The 25,028-nt window shown below is 34.1% G+C and overlaps 1 protein-coding gene across 6 annotated transcripts in view; it reads right to left on the bottom strand.

Moving 5' to 3' along the window:
- The window catches only part of LOC145243903 (nicotinate phosphoribosyltransferase-like), a 328,038-nt gene that overhangs the window by 171,693 nt on the left and 131,317 nt on the right, over nt 1–25,028 (bottom strand). For 2 of the 6 annotated variants that reach the window (XM_080107009.1, XM_080107014.1), the window contains exon 1: nt 22,592–23,841. The exons of 1 other annotated variant lie outside the window; for it this stretch is intronic. In XM_080107009.1, coding sequence (XP_079963135.1) covers nt 22,592–22,682 — 91 coding nt within the window. In that variant the 5' untranslated portion in view covers nt 22,683–23,841. Of the gene's footprint in view, nt 1–22,591; nt 23,842–25,028 lie in introns of those variants that run through there. 3 more of the 6 variants (XM_080107011.1, XM_080107010.1, XM_080107012.1) reach the window with 2 other exon arrangements.

The raw sequence follows: 25,028 nt of genomic DNA on the forward strand, positions 1-25,028 counted from the left end.
TTATTGGTTGAATAAGGAAGAATGTTAACCTACACACATCGGCATAGCAAAACAATAAATGCTCCCTATGATTATAATATATGCACCTATTTGATTTTTTTTTTTACCTAGGAGTCACTACTTATCAAGGCCCAGAGGCCACTCGAGGATAAGGGTTGAAGAGTGAACAGAAGTCGATGGGGGACAATATCATAGTAATCGTTAGTAGTGTAAATTTGATAAATTGGATTACTTAAGGAGAACGGCTCATCAAGAATTTGTTTACGTTGGACTTGAAGATGACCATATTGTAATCAGCTGGAAAGCAGGCAAACGGAAGACAGTTCCACAGGTGTGCAGTTCTAAAAAAGAAGCTTTGTTCATAGAATCTATGTTTAGGTTTAGGCATGGATAAAGAGTGGGGGAAATTATTGATAGTGTTTTCAGCTAGACGAGTGTTTCTCGTGAAAGTTTGGCGAGAGGGGACCATAGATTGGAGCTCAGACGAGCACTTGCCATGAAAATAATGATAAAGCAGAGACAGGCTTGCATCATCCCTTCTGTGAGAAAAAGGTTGCAGAGAAGAGAAAAGGACATCCCCTACTAGGCTACAAAGTTTATTTTGAACTCTGTCAGGGCAGAATAAGACTTTCTAGCAGCTCCTGCCCAGATGTGGCAACAATACTCCATCCTTATTGGGGGATTTTGGAAAAAAAAAAAAACAGCCCCTTGAGAAAATAAATGATTTTCAAGATAAGAAAACAGCCAAAATTTAAATACCAACAAAAATTGATTACATTAAATCTGCTATATGGTTGGTACTTTCAATTTAAATGTGAAACTAATTCCTTTATTCTATGAAAAAAATAGCCCTTCACAAATACAAATAATTTTCCAGACATTAAAATAGTCAGGATTTAAATACTAACAAAAACTGATTACATCTGGTTGAGACATTAAATTTAAATGAGAATGATTTCTCTTTTTTAAACTTTTTTTTTATCTATTTTTAACGTCATATATTACATGCAGTTTACTAGGTATGAGCACACACAGAAAAAAAATAAACAAAAAAAAACACAGAACTATTATTCTTAAAGGAGGTTTATACTTATTTTTAAATTTACATTTATATTGAATATGCACTTGCAAAAACAAACATGGAGACCAGTGAAAACAATACAAATACATTGGATAATAAAGATCATATGATGCCAACTACTTAAATGTTATATTCCTTCAAAACAGACTTGAATATGCCTAAAAATCAACTTTTTAAAAGTAAGTCTTTAGTTGGTACTCTACCGCATATTGACCATTAATTATTGCCCTAAGATTGAGAAATGAAAAATCCTTTATATAAGATGCGTGTTCTCATTGACTGGTTCTAATATGGGGAATCAATTTATTGTATTAGAAACTGTGCATGCATAAGTATACCCAAGAGTTTTCCTGTTAATTTAAATATCATAAATGTCAGGTGATGAAAATTTAAGATTGCTTATTTAAAAAAAAAAAAAAAAAATCGTCCGGGCAAACTTTGTAAATGTCAGGTGAGGAACCTCAAAGATAAGCGTAAATCTATAATATAAATCTCATCCGTCTGTTTAAATGTATACGCCTAAAACTTTTGACAGAGGCGACAGATTTTCACAAGATTGGTATTGTTTTAAAGCTCGATCCTTCGAATGACAAATATAAAAAAAATTGGCTAAAAACATTAATTCCTTCACCCTCAGCTGGGCACTTTTCTACAGGGGGGGGTCGCTTTTTTTGGCAGATATTTTCAAAAGTCATCCCCTCTTTTCGATTGACTAGCTTTAATTTAAACCTTCGCCACTTCAGATTTTGCGAGGGGCACAACAGCTAAGACGTCAATTTTTTTTCATGTTATTTTCCTCGTTCGCGGTACGGATTTGAGCCTGCTTGCCTACCTACTACCACCTTTTTTTTTCTTTTGCTCAACACACCTCCAAACACCTGAGCAATGCCGGGCACCCAAGCTAGTATTTATATAAAACAAGCATGTTATTAAACTAAAAACAAATAAAGATGTTAAGCCCATACCAACACGTTCTGCATAACAGAATGAAAGAGATAACTAATGACATTTATTTTCTGAATAAATAGAATGCAACGGCCATATTGAATGTATCAAACAAGCATTCTTTAGTGTTCAGTAAATGTGAAACATAGAATGATGGATTATGTTTGCTGAACCAAAGTGAAACAAAACTAACAGTGTTCAGCAGTTAGAGTGGTAATAAGGTTTGCGCGAGTGTTGGAAACAGGTAATGGCAAAACAAAATAATTATAGTGTAGCACGATAAGTGTAGACTATGAAATAATAGCTTCAGTGATGACTAGAGTAGTGAAAGTAGAAAATAATTAGTGAGCAAGATGTCGCTTAAGAATTTTCCTGTTAATTTAAAAATTAGTAATGTTGGGTGATAAAACTTGAAAATAACTGTAAATAATTATATAAAACATGTTAAGAACCAATAAAAATGCTAAGTTTATGCTAACATGTTCTGCATGACAGAATGAAAGATAACTAATGACATTTATTTTCTGAACAAATAGAATGCAACAGCCATATTGAATGTATCAAAGGAGGTAATGGCAGAACGAAATAATTATGGTGCAGCATGATAAGCATAGACTATGAAGTAATACTAGCGCCGGTGACAATTGGAAAGTAGAAAATAATTAGTGGCCAAGTTGTCCTCCTACTATCTCTATGGATGTCGTTAGTGGGAGAATGAATCGGAGTGGAGAAATTGTAGCAATTTATAAATTGTAATTAAATAGAATGATTATTAGTGAAAAACATGCATAAAATATGTGCAGGTAGTGTGGCCATTTTAGATTAATGTCTGGCTCCAGTGTTTTTGCTATGGTGCTTTATTGTAGACGGGAATAATTGTTTCTATTTTATTGATATAAAGAAGATAGAGAAAAGATAATCGCAAAAAGGGCAAATTTCAAATTAAATTTTAAAAAAAGAGGCCAAACTGCTTAAAAAAAAAAAGAAAAAAAAAAAGCTAAATTTGCAAAATTTTACATAAAAATGCTGAGTGAAAATGGGTGATTGATTTACTAGAACATTGTATTAGAAACTAAGCACCCCTACAAATATTTAAATATTGATTTTTTTTGATTTTTTTTATAATCTGGTAGATTAGTGTCCATTCAATAACAATCTGCTGAAAACATTGAAAAAAGGACGAAAATAAAAAAGATGGTGGGGGGGGGGGTACTGCTTGTACATGTTTACATTAAGTTCTGATCATGCTTGAAAGAAATGTATATTTACATGTTATTAAAATTATACTGACAAATGTCATGGAGATTAAAAAAAAAAAATTCATTCAAATGTCAAGTCTGAATTAATCAACTTTTAAAATTTCTGGAAAAATAATTATCAGTTTTCTGAAACTATTTCAGCAATAATTATGAAATTAAAATTTTAGATACTGAATTAAAGAAAATGTACATACTTCCTTTTTTACTACAAAATTGCATAATAGCAGCACCAAAAAAAAGCGAGTTACGTCAAGGAATGTCTTCACTTAAAATGTAAACACAAATGCCAGTTTATTTTCACAAAAGTACAAATCACGTTAACTGTAATAATTTCGTTTAATTTAATTTTTGTAATTATAAAAACTAGCAGGACCTGTGGAAATTCCACGGTGGCATATTTCATATGTAATATATTGCTGCTGGGTATACTGTGAATGTTCAGCGTGAATGGAGACCCTGCAATATTATTGTAGCCCTTTTGTTAAAACTGTAAAAGTATTTAAGTAATCTAGTTACCGTAGTGTCAGAATATATCTGGTTATTTACGGTTTATTTCTAATATCCTTAAAAGAGTCTGTGATATACTTTCATTGTTATGGATGCCCGGCACCAACGGAAACAGCACAATATCAAGTCATCTTTAGACAGAACAGATACTACTCTTGGATCCTAACTAACAGACCAAGAAGGTATATTTTAGTATCATGCGCAGTATAAAAGCAACTTTTTTTTTTTTTTTTTTTTTTTTTTTTACATTCCATCTTTGGTGATCAGGAGATCCTATTTATTAAAAAGGAAGATAGGTGATACCATACTACAAATGCTAAATTAGTGTCTATATACTAATTAACTGTCCAGATTATATTATCACCTATCCTCCTTTCTAATATATAGGATCTCCCAATCAAATAATTCATAATCAGAAACCATGACGTACGTTAAAGGTACTAAAAAATAGATACTTTTTTTTATTAGAATATTTTTCAATGTACACAAGTTTTTTTAAGAGTTTTCCTTGCTTTTACTAATGAAAATTTTCCATTTAGCCTAATTTTTTTTTTTTTTTTTGCTTTCCTCTTTCTAAAAGTGTGGTTTTCAGTTTTTGATTTGGCCCTTTTTGGTCATTTTTCCCTGGAAAATTTGGCTTCAAACATTTATTAATAATGTAACATGTCCACATGAGAAAATATCAGCAGCAGCGAAAGATAGCTGGCTTGTGAAGATATTAGCAGCAGCAGCATCCATAGCCGAAAAAGACGCATATACAAATCGGGAAGTGTGCATGGGAAGAAAAAGGAAAATAAAGAAAATAAATGGATCACATGGTCGGGAATAGCAAAGTGCGACGTCAAAGAAAATGGACATGTAAAGTTGAAGACGAGAATGGGCCAGCTGTGGCTGGCATGTGGTCGGAGGAAAAATGAAAAGTGTACGCATTGCAAGATGGATGATGGCGAGAGACTTAAGTGGTATCGAGACGAGAAAGTAATGGCAATAAAAACTTGTTTAAGAAAAAAAAAAAAAAAAAAAATGCCGACCTTGATTTTTATTTCTTTCCTCTTGTTTGTATGTAACAATTACGTTACAATAATTCACACAATAAAATCAGGTAAACATTAAAGATTGTAGACAGATAAGAATGCGAAAAAAAAAAAAACATTTGCAAAGACATTAAAGATCACTCGACATCAAGTTCAGTCACCTTGTTTTGATTTCGCTTATTCACAATGTTGACACATGCTAAACAATTTTTAATTCATACACAAAATTTCACTGTTGAACAGATTGTCAACGACGTATCCTCGACTAGTACAAACAGAAATAAGTTGACAACTTATCTGCTTCCTTCCCACCACAGGAAGATGTGACACAAGGGCAGGAAGGTAGGGAAAAGTGAAGCCAACACTTCTAAAGGAGGAACACTCTGGCCATTTAAAAATTGCCTGGGCAGACCCATCAACAGTCTACTATAGGAGCGCTTCAGACAGTAATAAACTTACTCCCCTACAAACCCGGGAGTAAAGGTCTAGGAGGGTGGGTGTACCTCCTAGGAATACACAAGACATTTTAACCTTAGTCAATAGGGAACAGTTCATTTCAAAAGTGGCCCATACCGTGACCATCGTAATATGTTATTACAGAGAGTTGAGTCCATACTGTTAGCAAACTAAAAAATTGGGGCTGGATTCCTTCCACACTGGGTTTTATTTTTATATAGTCTTTAAGTATATGTGATATTAGTTAAAAGATTAACTAATTTGCATATTGGTTTTGAAAATTAACATTTCATAAACTATTTGTTTTTTTGCTTTTGTTATTTTTTTAACGAGTTGATTTTAACTTAAATGGTTCCGTTTCACAATATTTTATTTCTGGGACGAAATATTTACTATTTGTGTTCAAGTGTTCATCTCTTTAGATGGGTCCACTTGACTTTAAACAAGTTGTGATCTATTTCTAAATTGTAAGTGAAAAGGCAAATTGATTTATTTCTTGGTGCTTGTTAAGATAGAGTCGACTGATCAATTTTTTTTTAAATATGTAGTGTTAAGCCAAAAGAGAACTTAATTATCATGTTGAAAATAGTAATGTATCCAAATATTATGAAAATTCATTGAATAGAACTGTGTTTTTAGTAAAAAAATGTCTACCATTATCACCTAAAACAAAACGTCAGCCATTAAAGTGTCGAAAAGAGAGATAAGTATGTCCCCTGTATTCACAATCTTCAACGCATTTAGGGAAAATGCCATTTCCTTCAATTTTCTGTAAAAATTATTTTAAACTATAAATAATTTTCTACTCAATGAATTCTCGTAATTTTTTTTATTATATTACCATTTTCAAGATGACAATTAAGTAATGTTTTCGTTTAAAACAACATAATTTAAAAAATTGATCTGTTGACTATCTTAACAAGCGCCCATTTCTTTTTAGTTATATTTAAAAGATACACTTGTATGTGAATGTTTATATGAATAAATAAGGGTTTTTTTAGGGGAGAGGGCAACAACAAATGAAATGTTTAGCTTAAATTACAGTCTCAAATAGCGACCAACGAAGCCAGTTAGTACCTAAACTGAATTGGAATACATTGAGGACATTGCAAAGGCTGCTGCAAAGAAAGCGGATTCTCTCTCTCTACCATGCTAGAAAATTATTCACACCTGAGGGTATTCTGTATCTCTACAAGGCCACCATTTGCCTATGCATGGGGTATTCTTGTCACATCTGGGCTGGCACATCCACCACTAGTCTCTCCCTCTTAGACAGCCCCCCCCCCCCAAAAAGTCTCTAATCTAATAAGTATCACACTGTCAACTAACCTCCAACTTCTGTCCCATCGCCGCAATGTTGCATCCCTGTGCCTGCTTTACAAGTATTTTAATAGAATGTGCTCTGATGAACTTGTCGCTATTGTGCCCCCTCGATGTCAATAACCCCAACAAACCCGTTTATCAACAAAATCCCACCTGTTCGATTTTAGAGATCCCTAGATGCCGCAAGGCCTTCTACTCTAATAGCTTCTTTCCTCGGATTGCTACACTTTGGAATTCCCTCACTGTTTCCTGCTTCCATGCCTGTACTGGCATGCAGAAGTTTAAATGTAAACTGACACCTCGCTCATCTCCTTACATAGTCCCCTGTAAACATGGTTCTTGTCTATATGAAACCACTATTAATAATTTCCCCCACTCTTTATTTATGCCTAAACTTAGATTCCATGAACAAAGTTTCTTTCTTAGAACTGCATGCCTGTGGAACTCTTGTTTCTCTGCTTTTCAGCTGACTACAATATGATCGTCTTCAAGTCCAACGTGAATAAGTTCCTGAGGAGCCGTCTCCTTATGCAATCCAATTTACTAAATTTCCACCAATGATAACTACGATATTATCTCACAGACTCATTACACTCATTAACCCTTATCCTTAAGTAGCCTCCAGGCCTTAATAAGTGGTGACTCCTTTGTAATTAAAATAAAAAAAGTAGCATCTTACGTCCAAGTGACAATATGCCTTGTTTAGAGTGAATAAAGAGTATAAAAAGAAGTACCTGATAGAAGATAAATTTTTAAGTTTACAATTACCTCCCTTTAAAATAACCTTATTTCTGGCCATTAATTCACCGTTTTACAAGTATCTTTAACAAAGTGGACTCCATGAGTAGATATAGAAAAAGAACCTGTGTAAACATATACACTGTTTTTCTATAAGTTTCCATATTTTTGTTGTACCTGCATTTAAAATCGTCATAGATTGACTCTTGAAAATTCAGTACATGATACATCTTGCTATATCTCTTAGGAGTTAACTGACCAAGTTTTATGATTTCAGGTTCAAATGAAGGAATTGGAATACACCCTACTTAAGCCTGATTGTCACAGCTGGTGAATTTCAAAAATGCAAGTGAGGACACTTTAGAAGAATGATATGCAATAAAATTCTGTTTTAAACTTGGAAAAATGCCACAGAAGCATATGGAATGCTTCAGACTGCTTTTGGACCATCTTGCATGAATCAAGCATCAATTTTTCAGTGGCATAAGAGATTCAAGAAGAGCAGGGGGTCTGTGGGGAATGATAAGATGTTTGAGAGGAGTAAGGAAGTCAGAACACTAGAGTTTATTGGCGGAATAAACAATTTTATGGATAAGGACCGTCGTGTTTCTTTAGAGACAATAAGTGCACAGTTTGATGTCAGTGTGGGAACTGTACACACAATTATTCACAACGAACTAAAGATACGGAAGATTTGCGCGAAGTTTGTCTCAAGGGTTCTCCATCTTTATCACAGACTATTTGACCACGATAGGCATCAACATAGTTCCTCACCCACCCTAGAGTTCTGACCTTGCTCCCTGTGACTTTTGGTTATTCCCTAAGCTCAAGGAAAATCTTAGAGGCTGTCGTTATGAGACAACTGCAATGTAAGAGGCTGTGACTGCAATGCAAGAGGACTTCCATATGAGGTCTTCCAGAAGTTATTGGAACAATACAACAAGTGCATTGCAGCTGGAGGAGATTACTTCAAAGGGGACTAGACTTTCATGCACGTACTATCAAAAAAGTGCGCAAACTTATTGAAGGCAGCACGTATTAATGAAAGAGGAATCATTTCAAATTAAAATCTACTTAGTATAATGCATGTAAGTTGAGAAAAACACACTTGAAATATGTCAATAATGGCGAACGAATTTTACCTGATGTCGGATTTCACTTGGTTACATAATGTAAGCATATTTCAATCGGTAAATGTTGAGATTAGCGTTGCAAAAAAAATTGTTTTATCTTTTTTTTGTTTTTAAGATTATGACATGAACCTTTGAGTTAAAATCTAATAAATATTACACATTAAAACAATTCAAAAACTTAACTCATTCTTGGTCCTGGATTTTTTTTTTTTTTTTTTTTTTTTACACAGTGATCACCACTTATTAAGGCCCGGAAGCCACTCAGGGATAAGGCTTATTGCAAGTACATTACGTTAGTGTGGAGATTTGATGAAGTGTTTACTTAAGGGGGCGGTTCATTAGGAATTTGTTAACGGACTTGAACACATCCAAGTTGTAGTCCGGTGGGAAGCAGGCAGACGGAACAGAGTTGGATATGACCTTAAACTATATCCAGTGGTGAGGCCCCAGCTTGCGGGCTTTGAGGAGTGTGGAGCCACCCTTTAATTGCCATTGCTCCCAGGTCCACTCTGACCCAAACTGGTAGTACCTATTAGGGTCCCAACTATGGGTTAAATAGAAACCGACTTGAAAACAAATATATTCTAGTAAAAAATTTTTTTTCAAAATCTTTGGATTCGGCATTAAATAACCTGAAATGGGTTGCTATGCCGTAAAACAAAACCAACCAACCAACTCATTGTTCTAAGGTAGGTTTACTAAAGTGGTTGAAAAAAAAATTTAAAATTACTCTAATGTTTTAAAAATTACGGTGCTTATGCATTTTTGTTATTGCGCTATTTTTTTAAATAGTATTTTTGGGTTGAATTCACTTATTACGATATTTTTGTTTATTAAATTGCTAAGTGAAAGTACAGATTAGTTACAAAACACTCCCATGTTAAGAATGGCTTTCTAAAAAAGAATGTTATTTCATCACGGTAAGATAGATGCATAAGTACCAAATTACAATATCTTTGCATTTTATATTTTTTGTTGTTGTTATTAATGTTATAAATCTTTGTTACATTGGTACTTGTACAGTTTAATCAACACATCAAAAAATGAACTGAAGGTCTCAGAAAAAAAAATTTCACTTAATTTGATCGAGTAGTTTTTTCTTACAGCGGAAAAACGGGTTTTTATGAGAGCGCGTTGAAGGCAGACATCTTGGATTTTTTCTTAATTTTTGTTTGGAGTTTAGAAACGTCATGGGAGATAACTCCTGTTAAAGCGCTGACACTCCCTCCCCATCTTTAATACTAGCTTTTCTTCCTAAAAAATTTAACCTTTTGCTCGGTATCATAATAAATTGTTTTTCCGCTGTAAAACAAAAATTACTTGATGAAATTAAGTGAAAAATTTTTTCGGAGAACTTCATTCCATAACGGATATGTACAATTTAAACTTTTTTCGATATTTTCATTTTTAATGTCTTGATTAAACTGTACAAGTACCTTTATATTAAATGAAATAATCGACAAAAAAAAAAAATCATTTTTCTTACAGTTCTTAGTAAAATAGAGTTATCTCCCTTAGAAGTGATAAGTGATTTCAATTTTAATCATACTTTTTATTTTTAGATTCAAATATTAATAACTCCATTTAATTTCAGTATTTCTGTTTTATTAAATGCTAGCTTTTTTTTTTTCTCGTCCATAAATGTTTATTTATCTACCGAGTTGATCTTAAATATTGTATACTCAATTCATTATATTATCCTTTTCAGTCCACACCCCTTAAAATCCGGCTTCCATCTTATCTCGCAATTACTTATAACGTCACCAACTTTCGGAAGACCCCCCCCCCATCCGCTTTTCTTTTATATCGTAAGTTTCTTAAAACGTGACTAGCTAAAGTTCAGAGTAAAATCACGCTTTTCTTTTAACGGTTAATTAAAAAAAAAAAAATCTTTTGAACGCTGTTAACTTAAACTCTTCACTACAGTTTGCATTTTAGAGACGGGCGTGTTTTGTTGAGATAAGTGATTTCAATTTTAATCATACTTTTTATTTTTAGATTCAAATATTAATAACTACATTTTATTTCAGTATTTAATTTATGTATTTCTGTTTTATTAAATGCTAGTTTTTTTTTTCTCGTCCATAAATGTTTATTTATCTACCGAGTTGATTGCAAAAATAGATTACGAAATTGTACTCATTTTTAGTTCGTGAGAGGGGAATCTATCACCATACTTTCCCTTTAACACGTCTGTCGGACTTTTATTAAGTACAATACTTAATAATTTTTTTTTTTTTTTTTAATGGAGAGTAGAAAACGCATTGTGGATGCGTTATCAGCAGCTCCAGTTACTCTCGCTTCTTCTTATTTGTCCCTCAGTCCTCATTTTTTAATAAGTGATTTTTCTGACAAAGGGAGAAAAAATAGCTGTTTTCTAGGTTGGCAGTATTTTGTGCGAACAGTTGGCAAAGATGGCGGAAGTTTTCTGTTTCTATGTCTATCCTTGTAGCCATGTCACTAGTAAGGGTGCTGGAGGTAAACGTTTTGTCTGGGCTGACGTTATCCGCCTGATAGTCAGGGACCCGAACCTTGGATTAACCACTAAGGAGGCTGTCCTATCAGCAGGTGCAAAGTACTGGGGCTGCTGTATTGCCATTTGGTGAATGGATTCTGGACCATGCAGTAGCTTCTGGTGGGGCCTCTCGATGCTATACTAGTGGGTAATTGTTACGGCTTTACCTTATCATTAGCTACAAATAAAATTTAAAAAATTCTTCATTTCTTTTTCTCTCATAGTTTCCCCTCTCTGTCCTGCTCTAAGTAAATCTGACGACTTAGTCCACAAATTCCAAAATTTCATCATGACAAGTTTCAAGAAAAAATACACGATTAAACCCAGTTCTCCAACTTCCAACGTAGACCCCTACTACCATGTCTCCTTCTCCAACATCAGGGGTCTACGTTCTAACCTTCCAGAGGTTGAAACCCAATTACAGGAGACTAAACCAGACCTTTTATTTTTAAGTGAAACTGGCATTGGACAGGCTATTTCCCTAGAAGAGTTCGCAATTAAAGAATACTCTAACTTAACTTCAAAAAGGACCCCCAAGATCGCCATGGGCATGGAATATGTGCCTATATTAAAGATAGCTTTCCATGTGGTAGGGACATCTCCAGGGAAGATCCTAACTTACCCTATATGTGCTTCCGGGTTGCTTTAGCTCACACTACTGCATTTATATTTACTCTCTATCGCCCCCACAACAGCGGAGTTAGTATCTTTAAAAGCATATCTGAGAAAATTGACCAAGTCCTATCTGCTTATCCTTCAGCTAACATTCACGTATGTGGAGACTTCAATGTTCACAACGTCGAATGGTTGACCCACTCAAACAAGACCTATGATGAGGGGAGGTTCTGTCATGATTTCTCCATTGCCTATGACCTCACTCAGATTGTTCACGAACCCACCCGTGTGCCCGACAATGACGGCCAGTATGCGAGCCTACTAGACCTTTTTCTCACAACTTGCCCTGAATTATGTTCAGTTTCTGTTCTGTCGCCTCTTGGATCTTCCGACCACTCTGTTGTATCAATTAAGATAAAAATGAAATGTAATAAGTCCCCAGACGTACCTCTCCATCGTACAGTATATCGATACACTAAGGCTGACTGGGATAGCTTCCGTACATTTATATCTGATCTACCTCTGCATTCCATGTTTAAAAAGGATGTGTCCTCTATAGTATTAGACCTGACGGAATGGTTAATTGTAGGTATTGACCGTTTCATACCCTCGAAAAAGTTTCAGCAAAAACCTAACAGCCAGCCATGGTTCTCTCCAGAATGTGCTGCTGCCATTGCGCACAGAAATCACTTTTTCCACTGTTTCCAACGTAATAGATGTATGGAAACTAAAGCCGCTTTCAGGACTGCCAGCAACCATTGTAAAAAATAAAGAACGCAAGAGAGTTGTATGCTCAATCTGTTAAGTCTAAAGTAGCTGAGCAGCAGCTTGGTTCCCACCAGTTTTGGCAAATAGCAAACAGAATCCTGAACAGAAGCGTGTGCTCCATCCCAACTATTATCAATGGACCTGAGGTAATCTTGTCAGCATCAGAAAAAGCCAAACTCTTTGTCAAGAACTTTGCAGCTAATTCTACCCTTTGCGATCAAGGCTGCCAACCCCCAATATTTCCGTCTGTATCAGAAAACACGCTATGTGATATACGTATATCTGTACGTGATGTTGCCAAGCTAATCAAAAACCTTGATTCCAGTAAAGCAACTGGCGCTGACGGTATTCCAATTATAGTACTCAAAAAACTTCAACCTGAACTAGCGCCCATACTTACAAAACTGTTTAAACGTTGTCTTAAGGAGAATAGTTTCCCATCTCCCTGGAAAATTTCATCAGTATGCCCTGTATTTAAGAATTCAGGTGATCGCTCATCCCCCTCTCAGTACAGGCCAATAAGTCTCCTGTGCGTCATGACTAAGTTGCTGGAATCTGTGTTAAATACAGAAGTAATCAACCATCTCAACAAAAATAACCTTCTTAGCGACACTCAATATGGTTTCCGTTCTGCTAGATCTACAGCAGATGTGCTTACAGTTATATCTCATAGGATTAGCAAATCTCTCGACAGAGGCAACCTTTCTAGGGCAATTGCTCTTGACATATCTAAGGCCTTTGATAGGGTATGGCATAAAGGTTTACTTCATAAGATCTCTAGCTATGGTATAGCTGGAAATGTCTTCTCAATTATTAAATCATTTCTTTCTGATAGGTTCATAAGAGTAGTAGTTGATGGGCAAAAATCAGAAGCTCACAGTATTAATGCCGGTGTCCCTCAGGGGTCCATCCTGGGCCCAACTCTTTTCCTGATCTACATTAATGATCTTCCAAATCACATCCTTACATCATTTGTAGACATTTATGCTGACGACACTACCATTTATGGTAGCACATCTAAGACAGTAAACGACCAAGTTCTCTCCAATTCTCTCTCCTCTGATCTTGATCACGTTGTACAATGGGGTAAGGAGTGGCTGGTTACTTTTAATGCATCTAAAACCAAGCTTCTCTCTTTACATCATCAACATTCTGATCCACATCTGGCATCAATTGAAATGAATGGCTCTCGTCTTCAGGAGGCCTCAAGTTTTGACAAGCTTCTGGGCTTGACCATTACTCCTGATCTTAAATGGAACACGTACATCAAATCTGTTGCCAAGGCCGCTGGAAAGATGGTGGGATCCTTCTACCGCTCCAGAAGATATCTCACTAATGATGCAATTCTCTATCTATATAAGAGCCAGGTACGTTCAAGGATGGAATACTGTTGCCACATCTGGGCAGGAGCTGCTAGAAAGGACTTGTCCTGCCTTGATAGAGTTCAAAATAGACTTCGTAGCCTCGTAGGAGATGTCCTTTTCTCTTCCTTGCAACCTCTATCTCACAGAAGAGATGTTGCGAGTTTGTCTCTGATGTATCGTTATTTTCATGGAAAGTGTTTGAATGAGCTTCAATCTATGGTCCCCCCTCGCCAAACTTTCACAAGAAACACTCATCTAACTGTAAACACTATAAATAATTCCCCCCACTCTTTATCTGTGCCTAAACCTAAACGTAGATTCCATGAACAAAGCTTCTTTCTTAGAACTGCACGCCTGTGGAATTGTCTTCCGTTTTCCTGCTTTCCGGCTGACTATAATATGGTTGTGTTCAAGTCTAACTTAAATAAGTTCTTGATGAGCCGTTCCATATAAGTTATCAAATTTACCAAATTTTCATTACTAATGATTACTATATTGTCCAATTTCTACTGTACACTCTGTAACCCTTATCCTTGAGTGGCCTCTTGACCTTGATAATGTGGTGATGCCTATGTAAAAAAAAAAAAAAAAAGTTCAAATTTTGAATTGCCCACATAAAATCTAAAGAAAAATGCCTTTTTAAATGACTAAACATACTAGTTTAATTAAAGGACTTCCAAGATGGCGATATATTTACTCAAAAAGTGTGTGTTTTTTAATTAAATTTCATACAGAATACTAAATTACTTCAAAATTGTCATCATGTCATAATCTTTAAAAAATAAATGCGAAACCATTTTTATCGTCTCTACACAATCATCACAATCTGACCCAGACACTAATCTCAACGGCTACCGAGTGATTAACTTTTTTAAGCAATTACAAATGGCTTTATGACAGATACCCGACTTAAGAATAGTAGCAACTATCTTTGGTGGTACCTCTGCAGAATACAAATAGCAATATTTTTTAGAAGAGTTGATAAGGGTGTATAAAAGGAGACAGGAACTTTTAAAGACACCAGAAGTTGGCACACGTGTCTCAATTTAGGTATGGAAGCACTAGGTGTGTCAGAATTTTGGGGAAATTTTGACAGCCCTAAGACAAAACTGCGAATAAAATATAAAAAAGCTTGTTTCTCTTTTTAAAGTGGATTGTTTATTTTCTTTATGGAACATACTTCCAAAATAAATTATTAAAGTTGTTTAAAAAATAATAGAAATATTATTTTTTATTTTTTAAAAGAATGTTTACAAAGTGCCTGCACGCGTTCATGCAGCCATTTTTTTTTACATAATGAAATCAATTGAATTTTACGAGTTAAGTTGTTTTCAATTTTTTCACTTTAAAAATCTATCAAAATTTTTCTATTGGTTCAATTTTTAAGATATTTTCAGGCTCAATGTGAAATTTTATGCTCTTTCCAATAAACTGAATATAATATTTTAGACAAGCATTTTTTTTTTAAATTCACCACCTCCCCCATTTTGGAATGTCTATTAAAATGAAAATCTCCGCACCTCAGATTTATATATCGCGAATTGAAGATAAAAGATCGATAAATAAAATAAGCTAATTTAAAAAAAAAAAAAATAGTAATTTGCATATTTACCTGTAAAGTCCAAAATTTTAAACCATTTTTTTTTAAACTATGTTGATTTTTTAAGTGAAACCTTATAATCTTGTTATATTGTCCAGAAAATTTTGTACAATGACATTTTTTTCTGTTTCATTCGATGTTTTTGTTTTTTAGATATTTAAAAAAAAAAAAAATTCACTCCATAAAGAAGAAATAAAATATATTAAATCAAAAACTCATTTAATTCTTTGATAGAAGAAAAAATAAATATATATATATTGAAAATTCGTCGAGTGATTTGCATTTAATCGGCGAAAACTGATGAGTGAAATATGATCATTTTTTACGTACGGTAACCTATATCGACCAACTTTATTGACTTCAAATATCTAATTAATTACAAAGGGGAGATAAATAAAATGTTTGTTTCTTCATATAGTTACTATCAAGATTACTTTTGAAATGTATTTGATCTAATGTGTTGTTTTTATGTTTTGAAATAATTATTTATGTCCCTTAGAGGCCTCCGTATTTGACAACTTGAAAAATGGAAGAAACACTGCTTTGGCTAATGGCAGATGAGTTGCAAAAATGCGGTTTTCTGGGACCCTTGCTTTAAAACATCCTTTTATTTAAAAAATACATGGAATAGAAAATATAAATATGGACAATTCTTATAAATGAAGAATGGAAGAACCCATTGCTAAGTATGTTTTTATTGGTAAGTGATTTTTTGGCATTTATATATATTTATTAGATTTGGATTAAGTTAAAATTTGTTGAATTTCGTAAAATCTTTTTTAAAGAAAACCGATGAAAAAAAAAAATATATTATATTATTTTTATTAAACCTTTCATTATTTAAAAATTTGGTCTTTGCTCATTTTATTGAAAACAAAAATTAGGGTTTGAAATTACATTTTCATATTGTTATAAGCTTCGAAACAGAGAGTCTAAATAATCAAATGTTTATTCACTAGTCTGTAATGGCGACTTCTGACACTGCTATGGAAGCACAGAATCAATACAATTTTCAATTATATTTTATATTTATTTTTTTTAACTTAATTAACCATAGTTATTTAAAAACATATGCAATTAAAAAATAAATAAAACAGTTGATAAAAAATTTATGTACTTTTATAAATTTTATAAATTTTTTGTTAATATATTTTTCAAAAATTTAGGTTTTGTTTTTTCTTTTTCAAATATATGTTAGTTTTTTTTTATTCATACCTGCCACAGTTTTAGTAGTTTGAAAAAGGTGAATGTGCAACAGAAAATAGTTTAACAATTTCAAAATGTGAATATTTCACATGATAAAAACACTAAATTCAAACAACATAGTATGAATAGATTATGCAGGTTTTAATAATGAAACTAACTATATTTGAAAAAATTAAAAAAAAAACTAAATATGTTTGAAAAATATATTAAAAAAACATTTATAAAAATATATAAAAAAACAAACTTTTTTATCAATTGTTTTTTCATTTTTTAATCGCATATTTTATTTTTATAATTAAAGAATAAAAAAAAGATAAAAACGTTTACGTATTTTTATATATTTTTATTATAAGGGGCTGAAAAAAATAAACATAAAATATAACTGAAAATTGTATCAATGGTGCTTTCATACCTAAATTGGGAAATGCGTGTGCCAACTTCTGGTGTTCTTAAAAGTTATGGTCTCCTTTTATGCACCATTACTGATGAGTTTCAAGTTAAATTCAATTTTTACGATATCTTTCGTTGGCATACATCGATATCGGATCACTCAGCCAAAACCACTGTTAAAAACCCAATTTAACAATTTTGAAGTAAAAATAAAAAAATTTAAAAAGGAGTTAACGAGAGATTTTTAACACACGTTATCTCTCCCGCCAAAAATATGTTTCGTTTTTATTTATTAGTTAATTACAATTCTTTTTCTTATTATTTTAATATTTTTTTGAAGTAATAAAAAAAAATTTAAAAAAAAAAAAAAATTAAAAAAAACAGGGAGAGATTCGATTCTTCTTCATTACTTTTTTGTTTTGGTTTTTTCATTCTATGAGTTTTGAGGGGGGGGGTTCTCTCATACCAAATGCTCCCATGCATTATTTAAAATAATTTTATTAATTATCAACATTCATTGTCTTGTCAACTGTTGCAAAACATTTTTTGGTGGGAGAGATAATGTGTGTTAAAAATCTCTCGTTAACTACTTTTTAATTTTTTTTATTTTTACTTCAAAATTGTTAAAATCATTAAAAGAAAAAGTAATCAATAATGAAATTTATTAATCTATTAATCGATTATCAAGAATCTTTTTAATTTCATTTTTGGTTGTTGTTTATCGTTTTGTTTTCAGAGGGAGATATAGCTTTTAACCCCCCCCCTTCTTTCTCTAAATTATATTTAAAAAATATTAAAATTTGTTTTCTTTTGGAGGGTGGAGGCTCTTTTTAAAATCTAATTTCCCTCAGTATTTTCTTTAATTTTCTATTTTTTAGCAATTATCAAGACATCATCATTTCTCATTCTCACGTAACACTTGACGCTACTTGTTTTTTTTTTTTTGCTTTGTTTTTTTTTTTTACTGAATAAATGTTTCAAAATAAATTAAACCACTAACAACTTAGCCAGCTAGGTAGAAAAATCAATTTTGCCCTTTTAAAAACAACAGTAAATAAGTATAAATATTTTTTAAAAATATTATGTGGTCTGTAGTCTCGTTTTTGAACAGAATAAAGGCTTTAAAATAAGTGAAAACACTATCAACAGCTAGTTAGGTAGAAAACAGACACTTAGAAAATCGATTTTATTTTTTTAAAAACAGTAAACAAGTAAAAAAATTTTTTTTTTTTAAATATTATGGGGTATAGTCTCTTTTAAAAACAATATTTCCTTCAAGAACGGTTTTTGATATTTCTTCAATAAGGGACCAGTTTTCCCACCTAGCAAAAAGGGACAAATTTTCTGGGTACGAGTTTTCTGAGTGTGAGTTTTCCAAAATTCGTAAGAAAGATAACGAAGCATTTTAGTAAGAAAGATAATGAAACATTTTAGTCAGAAAGATAACAAGACAGTAATTCGTTCGTACTAAAATAATAACGGGGGGGGGGAATATATCTTTTCTGATAATAATACAAATAAAGTTTGTTTCATTTTGTTTTTGAGTTTCCGATTCTATTTTTGATTTTCATATACATAGACAATTTTTTTAACAGTGATTTGGCCAGGGTAATCTGACATCGACATATGCGCTTTCATTTATTAAATGGTTAGATAAAAGGGTACTTGTTTAGTTTTATCAGGACATTAAAAAATGAAAACATAAAAAAAAAAATTATATTGTACGTACCCATTATGGTGTTGCATAGGGGTACATATTAAGGAGATGACGGGGACATATATGACCATGGGGAGGGAGAGAAGACATTTATATATATAATAGTTCTTTTAACACATACCAGAGGAGGGGGAGATACTTTACTTATGATGATGATGGGGACACATAAGACTTGGAAGGGTTTACATAAGAGTTTGTTATAATTTTTTTTTTTTTTTTTTTTTTTTACACAGTGGTCACCACTTATCAAGGCCCGGAAGCCACTCAGGGATAAGGGTTATTGCAAGTACAGTATGTTAGTGTGGAGGTTTGATGAAGTGTTTACTTAAGGGGGCGGTTCATTAGGAATTTGTTAACGTTGGATTTGAACACATCCAAGTTGTAGTCAGGTGGGAAGCAGACAAACGGAACAGAGTTCCACAGGCGTGCAGTTCTAAGAAAGAAGCTTTGTTCATGGAATCTACGTTTCGATTTAGGCACAGATAAAGAGTGGGGGAAATTTTTCACAGTGGATTCGGCTAGACGGGTGTTTTTCGTGAAAGATTGGCGAGGGGGGACAAGAGATTGGAGTTCAGACGAGCACCTGCCATGGAAATAAAGATAAAACAAGGATAGGCTCGCAACGTCTCTTCTGTGGGAGAGAGGTTGCAGGGTAGAGAAAAGGGCATCCCCCACTAAGCCACGAAGTCTATTTTGTACTCTGTCAAGGCAGGATAGGCTGTTTTTAGCAGCTCCTGCCCAGATATGGCAGCAGTATTCCATCCTTGGACGTACTTGGCCGTTATATAGATAGAGAATTGCATCAGTAGTGAGATATCTCCTGGAGCAGTAGAAGGATCCCACCATCTTTCCAGCGACCTTGGCAACAGACTTGATGTACGTGTTCCATTTCAGATCAGGAGTAAAGGTCAAACCCAAATTGATGATAACACATGATCTTTTTCTGTTGTAACTGAATGACGACACGTACCAAAACATGATGACGTCTTTATTTATCGGATCGACCGGTCGAATGACATCAGGAATTCACTTGTATCTATGATTGGTTAATCTTCTACCCCTTCACCTCTAACGGTACTTTCCTCTGACTATGTCAACTCTCTGACTGACTAACCAACTCTAAAATCCGAACCCATAGAACTATATGGAGAATTGTCTTTTGTCTATGACGTCAGAAGTGTGTTTTTCAAACGTGACTAATTTCACGTGGCTGTTTGTCCAAACACACTTCTGCAAACAAAAGAATCCTTTCCTCACCTATTTTTTAAGAATATATTTTTAATTTGCATTGTTCATTCTTTTACTGACATATTTAAAAGAATAGACAATCAACTCTTATTTCCGATACAAACAATATTTGACTATTCTAATAGAATTTAACAATAGACTAAATTTCTCGCATTCGATTACTTTGCCTACAGGGTTCGATTCTCGGCTTATCCTAATCTCATTTTCACTTATCTAATATTCTTCTTATTTACATGGAAAGAGAACAGCCTTTCCATGTAACAATGGAATTAAGTTCTCATAAAAAGCTTTCACTTAATTTGATCAAGTAGATTTTTTTTTTTTCTTGCAGAAGAAAAATCACATTTTCATGAGATCGATTGTATCCCGCCATCTTGCCGTTTTCATGGACAAGGAGGGGTTTGTCTTTAAATGAAAAAGGGATTAACAAAGGACAATAGGCCTCTCTAAACCCTTGTGTAAAACGTCACCATTGTACACATTAATAGCAACGTCATCAATTCATGTGTGTCTGGGTCAATTTCTATGGAAGAGCATTGGTGCTACAATGGATAAAAATAATATAAGACTTACCTTTTGTAAAACAAATAGATTTTTATTAACAACATTTAATTCTGCCAAGACTAAGCTTGTTTCCTTCAATAATTATAAGAAACCTTCTCTACCACCAATAGCAATCACCAAGAACACATTACCCGAAAGTACTACCTTTAAACTCCTCGGCCTAACGTTTACAGGGAACATGAACTGGAATAGATACATTGAGAGCATTGCCAAGGTTGCTGTGAAGAGGGTGGGCTGTCTTCACCGTGTTAGAAAGTTACTTACGCCTGAAAGTATCCTGTATCTCTATAAGGTCACCATTCGCCCATGTATGAAGTACTGTTGTCAGTCCAGGAGTGAGAGTCGCCAATCTAATAGGTCCTGAACTGTCATCTAAGCTTCAGCCTCTGTCCCATCGACGAAATGTTGCATCCCTCTGCTTGTTCTACAAGTACTTTAATGGTGAATGCTCTGATGAATTACAAGCACTTGTATCCCCTCGACGTGAATATCCCCAACAAACCTAACAAGCAGCTAAATCCCACCCCTTCACAATAGAGATCCCTAGGTGTAAGAAGGCCTTCTATTCTAATAGTTTCTTCCCCAGAACTGCTGCTAGACTTTGGAACTCCCTTCCGGGATTCTGCTTTCCCAACTGTACTGACATGCAGAAGTTCAAATGTAATGTGAACAGACATCTTGCTACTCATCTCTCTTCATAATACCTCTGCAACTTACGTCCCCGATAATAGCACCCTACTTCAAAGTGGCACTGTGCCTTGTTTGGGGTGAAAATTGGATGGGGAAAAAAAAAAAAAAAAAAAAAAAAAAGACTACCAAAAAAAAAATTCAATATTTAACATTCTTTTAGAGGTGCACCATTTCTGATATAACGTTCTAATAAATCAAATCCCCCATTTTGGAAGCAGTTGGTAAATTTGTATGACGTGCATTATAAACACTCTCAACCACCCCATGTTAAGAACGGCTTTCGGAATAACCCCCCCCCACACCTCGAAAACCGTTCTTAACATAGGGAGGTTGGGGGGTGGCGTTTATTCCGAAAGCCGTTCTTAACATGGGCGTTTATATTACGCTGGGGCACGTCGTAAAAAATACAGCTACTTTTTTTCAGTCAAATTTCGCGAATTTAGACTTTTTGACAAGGCCAAACTGTTTCCATACGTGCGCCAAAAAAATAAATAAATAAAATAAAATAAAATAAAATACTGACAGAAATCCACCGAATAAATGTCGCAGTAATATTTATTTGATGGATTTCTCTCAGTATATTTATTTACTTATTTTCGGAACTCATTCGTTTTAACTTAGCAGCTCAGCCAGCACTACTTGCGTTTCACACTTTAAAACTTAACAACAACAACAAAAAATTATCCAAGTAGGTAGAAGAGTAACTTACGTTGCGTTTGGTAACATTTATTATATATCCACCTGGTGCTTATGCACTTATGTTACCGTGCTATTTATCTTAAATAATATTTTCAAGCCAAATTCAAGTTTTACGATATTTGTTTTTATTCAATTGTTAGGTGACAGTACAGAATAATTACAAAATTGATGATGGCTTTCTAAATAACGCTTCTTGGCCTTTTGTAGGAACAAAGTGTGGTATCTGTTCTGAAAAACTACCTTTTCTGTCCTCGGTTTGTGGAGAAGAAGTCTTTCAGCACAGAGAATTTATTTTTTTATTTTTACACAGGAATCACCATTTATCAAGGCTCTGAGGCCACTCGAGGAGAAGAGTTAATGGGTATACATTAGTCAATGTGACTATAGCGTAGTAAACATAAGTAGTGGAAATTTTGTAAATTGAGGGCCGGTTCATCAAGAACTTGTTTATGTTGGACTTGAAGACAATCAGATTTTAGTCAGCTGGAAAGCAGGCAATCGGAACAGAGTTCCACAGGCGTGCAGTTCTAAGAAGCTTTGTTCGTGGAATCTGCGTTTAGGTTTAGGCACAGATAAAGAGTGTGGGAAATTATTGATCCAGAATGCCCCTTTTGGGGGGAGCTGGATTTTGTTTACCACGTTTTCGTACCTCGGTGGATTGTAAAACAAACCTCTAATTGAATAGAACATTTCAAAGTAGAAAGTAAAATAAATAAATGAAGAAAACTTTTAAACTTACCCGTGAGTAACGGTTGGATGACAACATTTTGTTCATGTTGATGACAACATTTTCTTTCGGAAACAGACGAGGTGGAATCTGTTAACGACATGTTTCGTCTTCTTCGATTTTCACGTGGGCACAAAAAATAGTGTTTGTTCTTGTTTTTGTAAATTAATTTTTTTTTCTTTACTTTTGTTTCTTTGCTCTTTTTAGAAAAAAAAAGTTAAAAAAAAAAACAAAAAAAAACTAAAATTCAGGAACGAAGAAGAAATATTTTTAACACTTATAAAACCGTTTTCGAAAAGTAAATATTAAAATGGACTGTTATTAATTCGCATAAAAGATTATTCGCAAAATATAATTGTTGTTATGTTATTTTTAGTAAATGATACAAGATTTTTAGATCTGTTTGTTAATTTTTTTGTCGTGTGAATGAAAAAAAAAAATTCTTAAAGGTGTTCCAGAAAATAAAATGAAATTTCGCAGAAAACGTGTTAGCTTTTACTTTCAATTTTTAGTTTGTTTTAATTTTAAGTAAAACAATTGGGGAGGGGTGGGGCAAAATAAAAAAAAATAAACGTGGTTTAGTTCGTAAATCGCAGGAATAAAACCCCCTTTTTCCGCCTCTTAGATTAACAATTTATAAGGATATTATTGTGTAAATAAAAAAAAACTAGTTTCTGGAATGTGGTTTCCCCCTTTTTCTCCCACTTTGCATCATTATATTCATATATTATGTATAGATATTTTCATTACGGTTTCATGTCTCGTGTTTACATTAACATGAAAAGCAATTTCTTAAAATCGGAACCAAGCCGAATCAAGATTTCAGACTTTGCATATAAAAAGAAAAAAAAACTCAACGCACTTTTAGATAGAGTTTTGCAAGAAAAAAAAAATAGAGAAGGGTAAGGAGAATTATATATGTTTTTTTTTTTTAAATGAATATTGTTTTTGTTCGTTGAGTGATCAAACACGTTACTTTCACAATTAAGGGGTGTTTTCTTTTAAAATCGAGGCCTTCGATGACCAATCAAATAGTAATACGATTAAAGCTGAAATATTACAACTATTGTAAAAACATCTTTTTAAAAATGGTGAACGTTAAGGGCTAAACAAAATAAAAAAAAATGGGGTACTATTTCCAATCTTTTGCGTCAAAAACAAATCGTGTATGGTGAAGCGCGTTTTTCTCAGAAACTAAGGTGATAGGCGGCTGCTGGTGTTGTTTTATGAAGTCTTCATTGTCAAGGTCGACAACAACTGACCTTCACTGCCAATGGCAACCGGTGACGTATAAAATAAATCCCCCACAAAAAGATGCTCCGTCGGTTTTCTTTGCAGTTTGTAAGTACATATGAACCATAATACTTGACTGTTGCTTATAAACTTTAATCATATTCAGAAATTACTATAATTGTATAAATATTGTATTATCCTTATTTAGTTGTCTCCTCACAAAGGCAAAATTTATACATAAGGTTGGTTTTTTACATAGGGAAATACAGCTCCCCCAAAACTGGCACTTTTGAGACAAAAATAAAACTTGCCTCAGTCTAGAAGGATTAACTGATCGATGATAGAAAAGATAGATGAAAACAGCAAAATTCCACCCATATCTCTAGATTCTGTAGCATGATTTCGCAAGGGAGTGCTTCAATTCACATTTGCCAGAGTTGTACAAAGTTGAAAGAAAGGAGTACAGAAGACACACACGACTAAATTAAGGATAATATATGTGAACCTCCGTAATGGAGGGGGGGGGGTCACCTCAAACACACAAAAAAGGATTATAATTTCAGAAAGTATCTCCACTCCCGTTGCGCCTACTCTCCTGCCCGATCTGGAATCACTCAACACTGAGAAATGAAGCTCATTTTTTTTAGTTTCCCGCTTCACGTGCACACGAGATTATGCGAGAACGCACATAATAAAATGCTGGCTGCCATCTTTGTTTTTCCTTTTCTCGGCCTGAACTCACTCGCTGAGCACCCACGGTAAGACTTGTTTTTTCTTAGCTTCTAACCACATGCCTCCTTGATCTCAAGATTGTGAGACTAACCGTAGCCCTCGGCGCAAGAGGGTCCGTGTGTGCCTGGCGTGTGGGGTGGTGGCTGATCCTGTGGTCGAGGCAGCGGAAGAAAGAGTTTCAAGATGGCGCCTGCCTGCTTTTATTAGAGACGGAATCTCGCAGGATTGCGCGAGATCTCGCGGGGATGCAAATTAGCTAGACCATCTTGAGGAATAAAAATCGGTCCATTGGAGGTGCGAGGCAGTCGGGTTCTGACGTTCGTGGCGATCAGTACAGTGACCGTTGGGTTCCGTTAGTGACCGTTGGGTTCCGTTTCTATTCGTGCAGTAGGTGAGCTTTGTTAGTTACCTTCGTGCCATGGCTGTCATTGTTTGTTGGCTTGCTGTGTGTTGCCGTGGTTCTTCAGTGAAACGCTTCGTCGCC

The sequence above is a fragment of the Euprymna scolopes genome, chromosome 22 (genome assembly GCF_053919585.1).
Source record: "Euprymna scolopes isolate OS-2025 chromosome 22, ASM5391958v1, whole genome shotgun sequence".
NCBI classification, from domain to species: Eukaryota; Metazoa; Mollusca; class Cephalopoda; order Sepiida; family Sepiolidae; genus Euprymna; species Euprymna scolopes.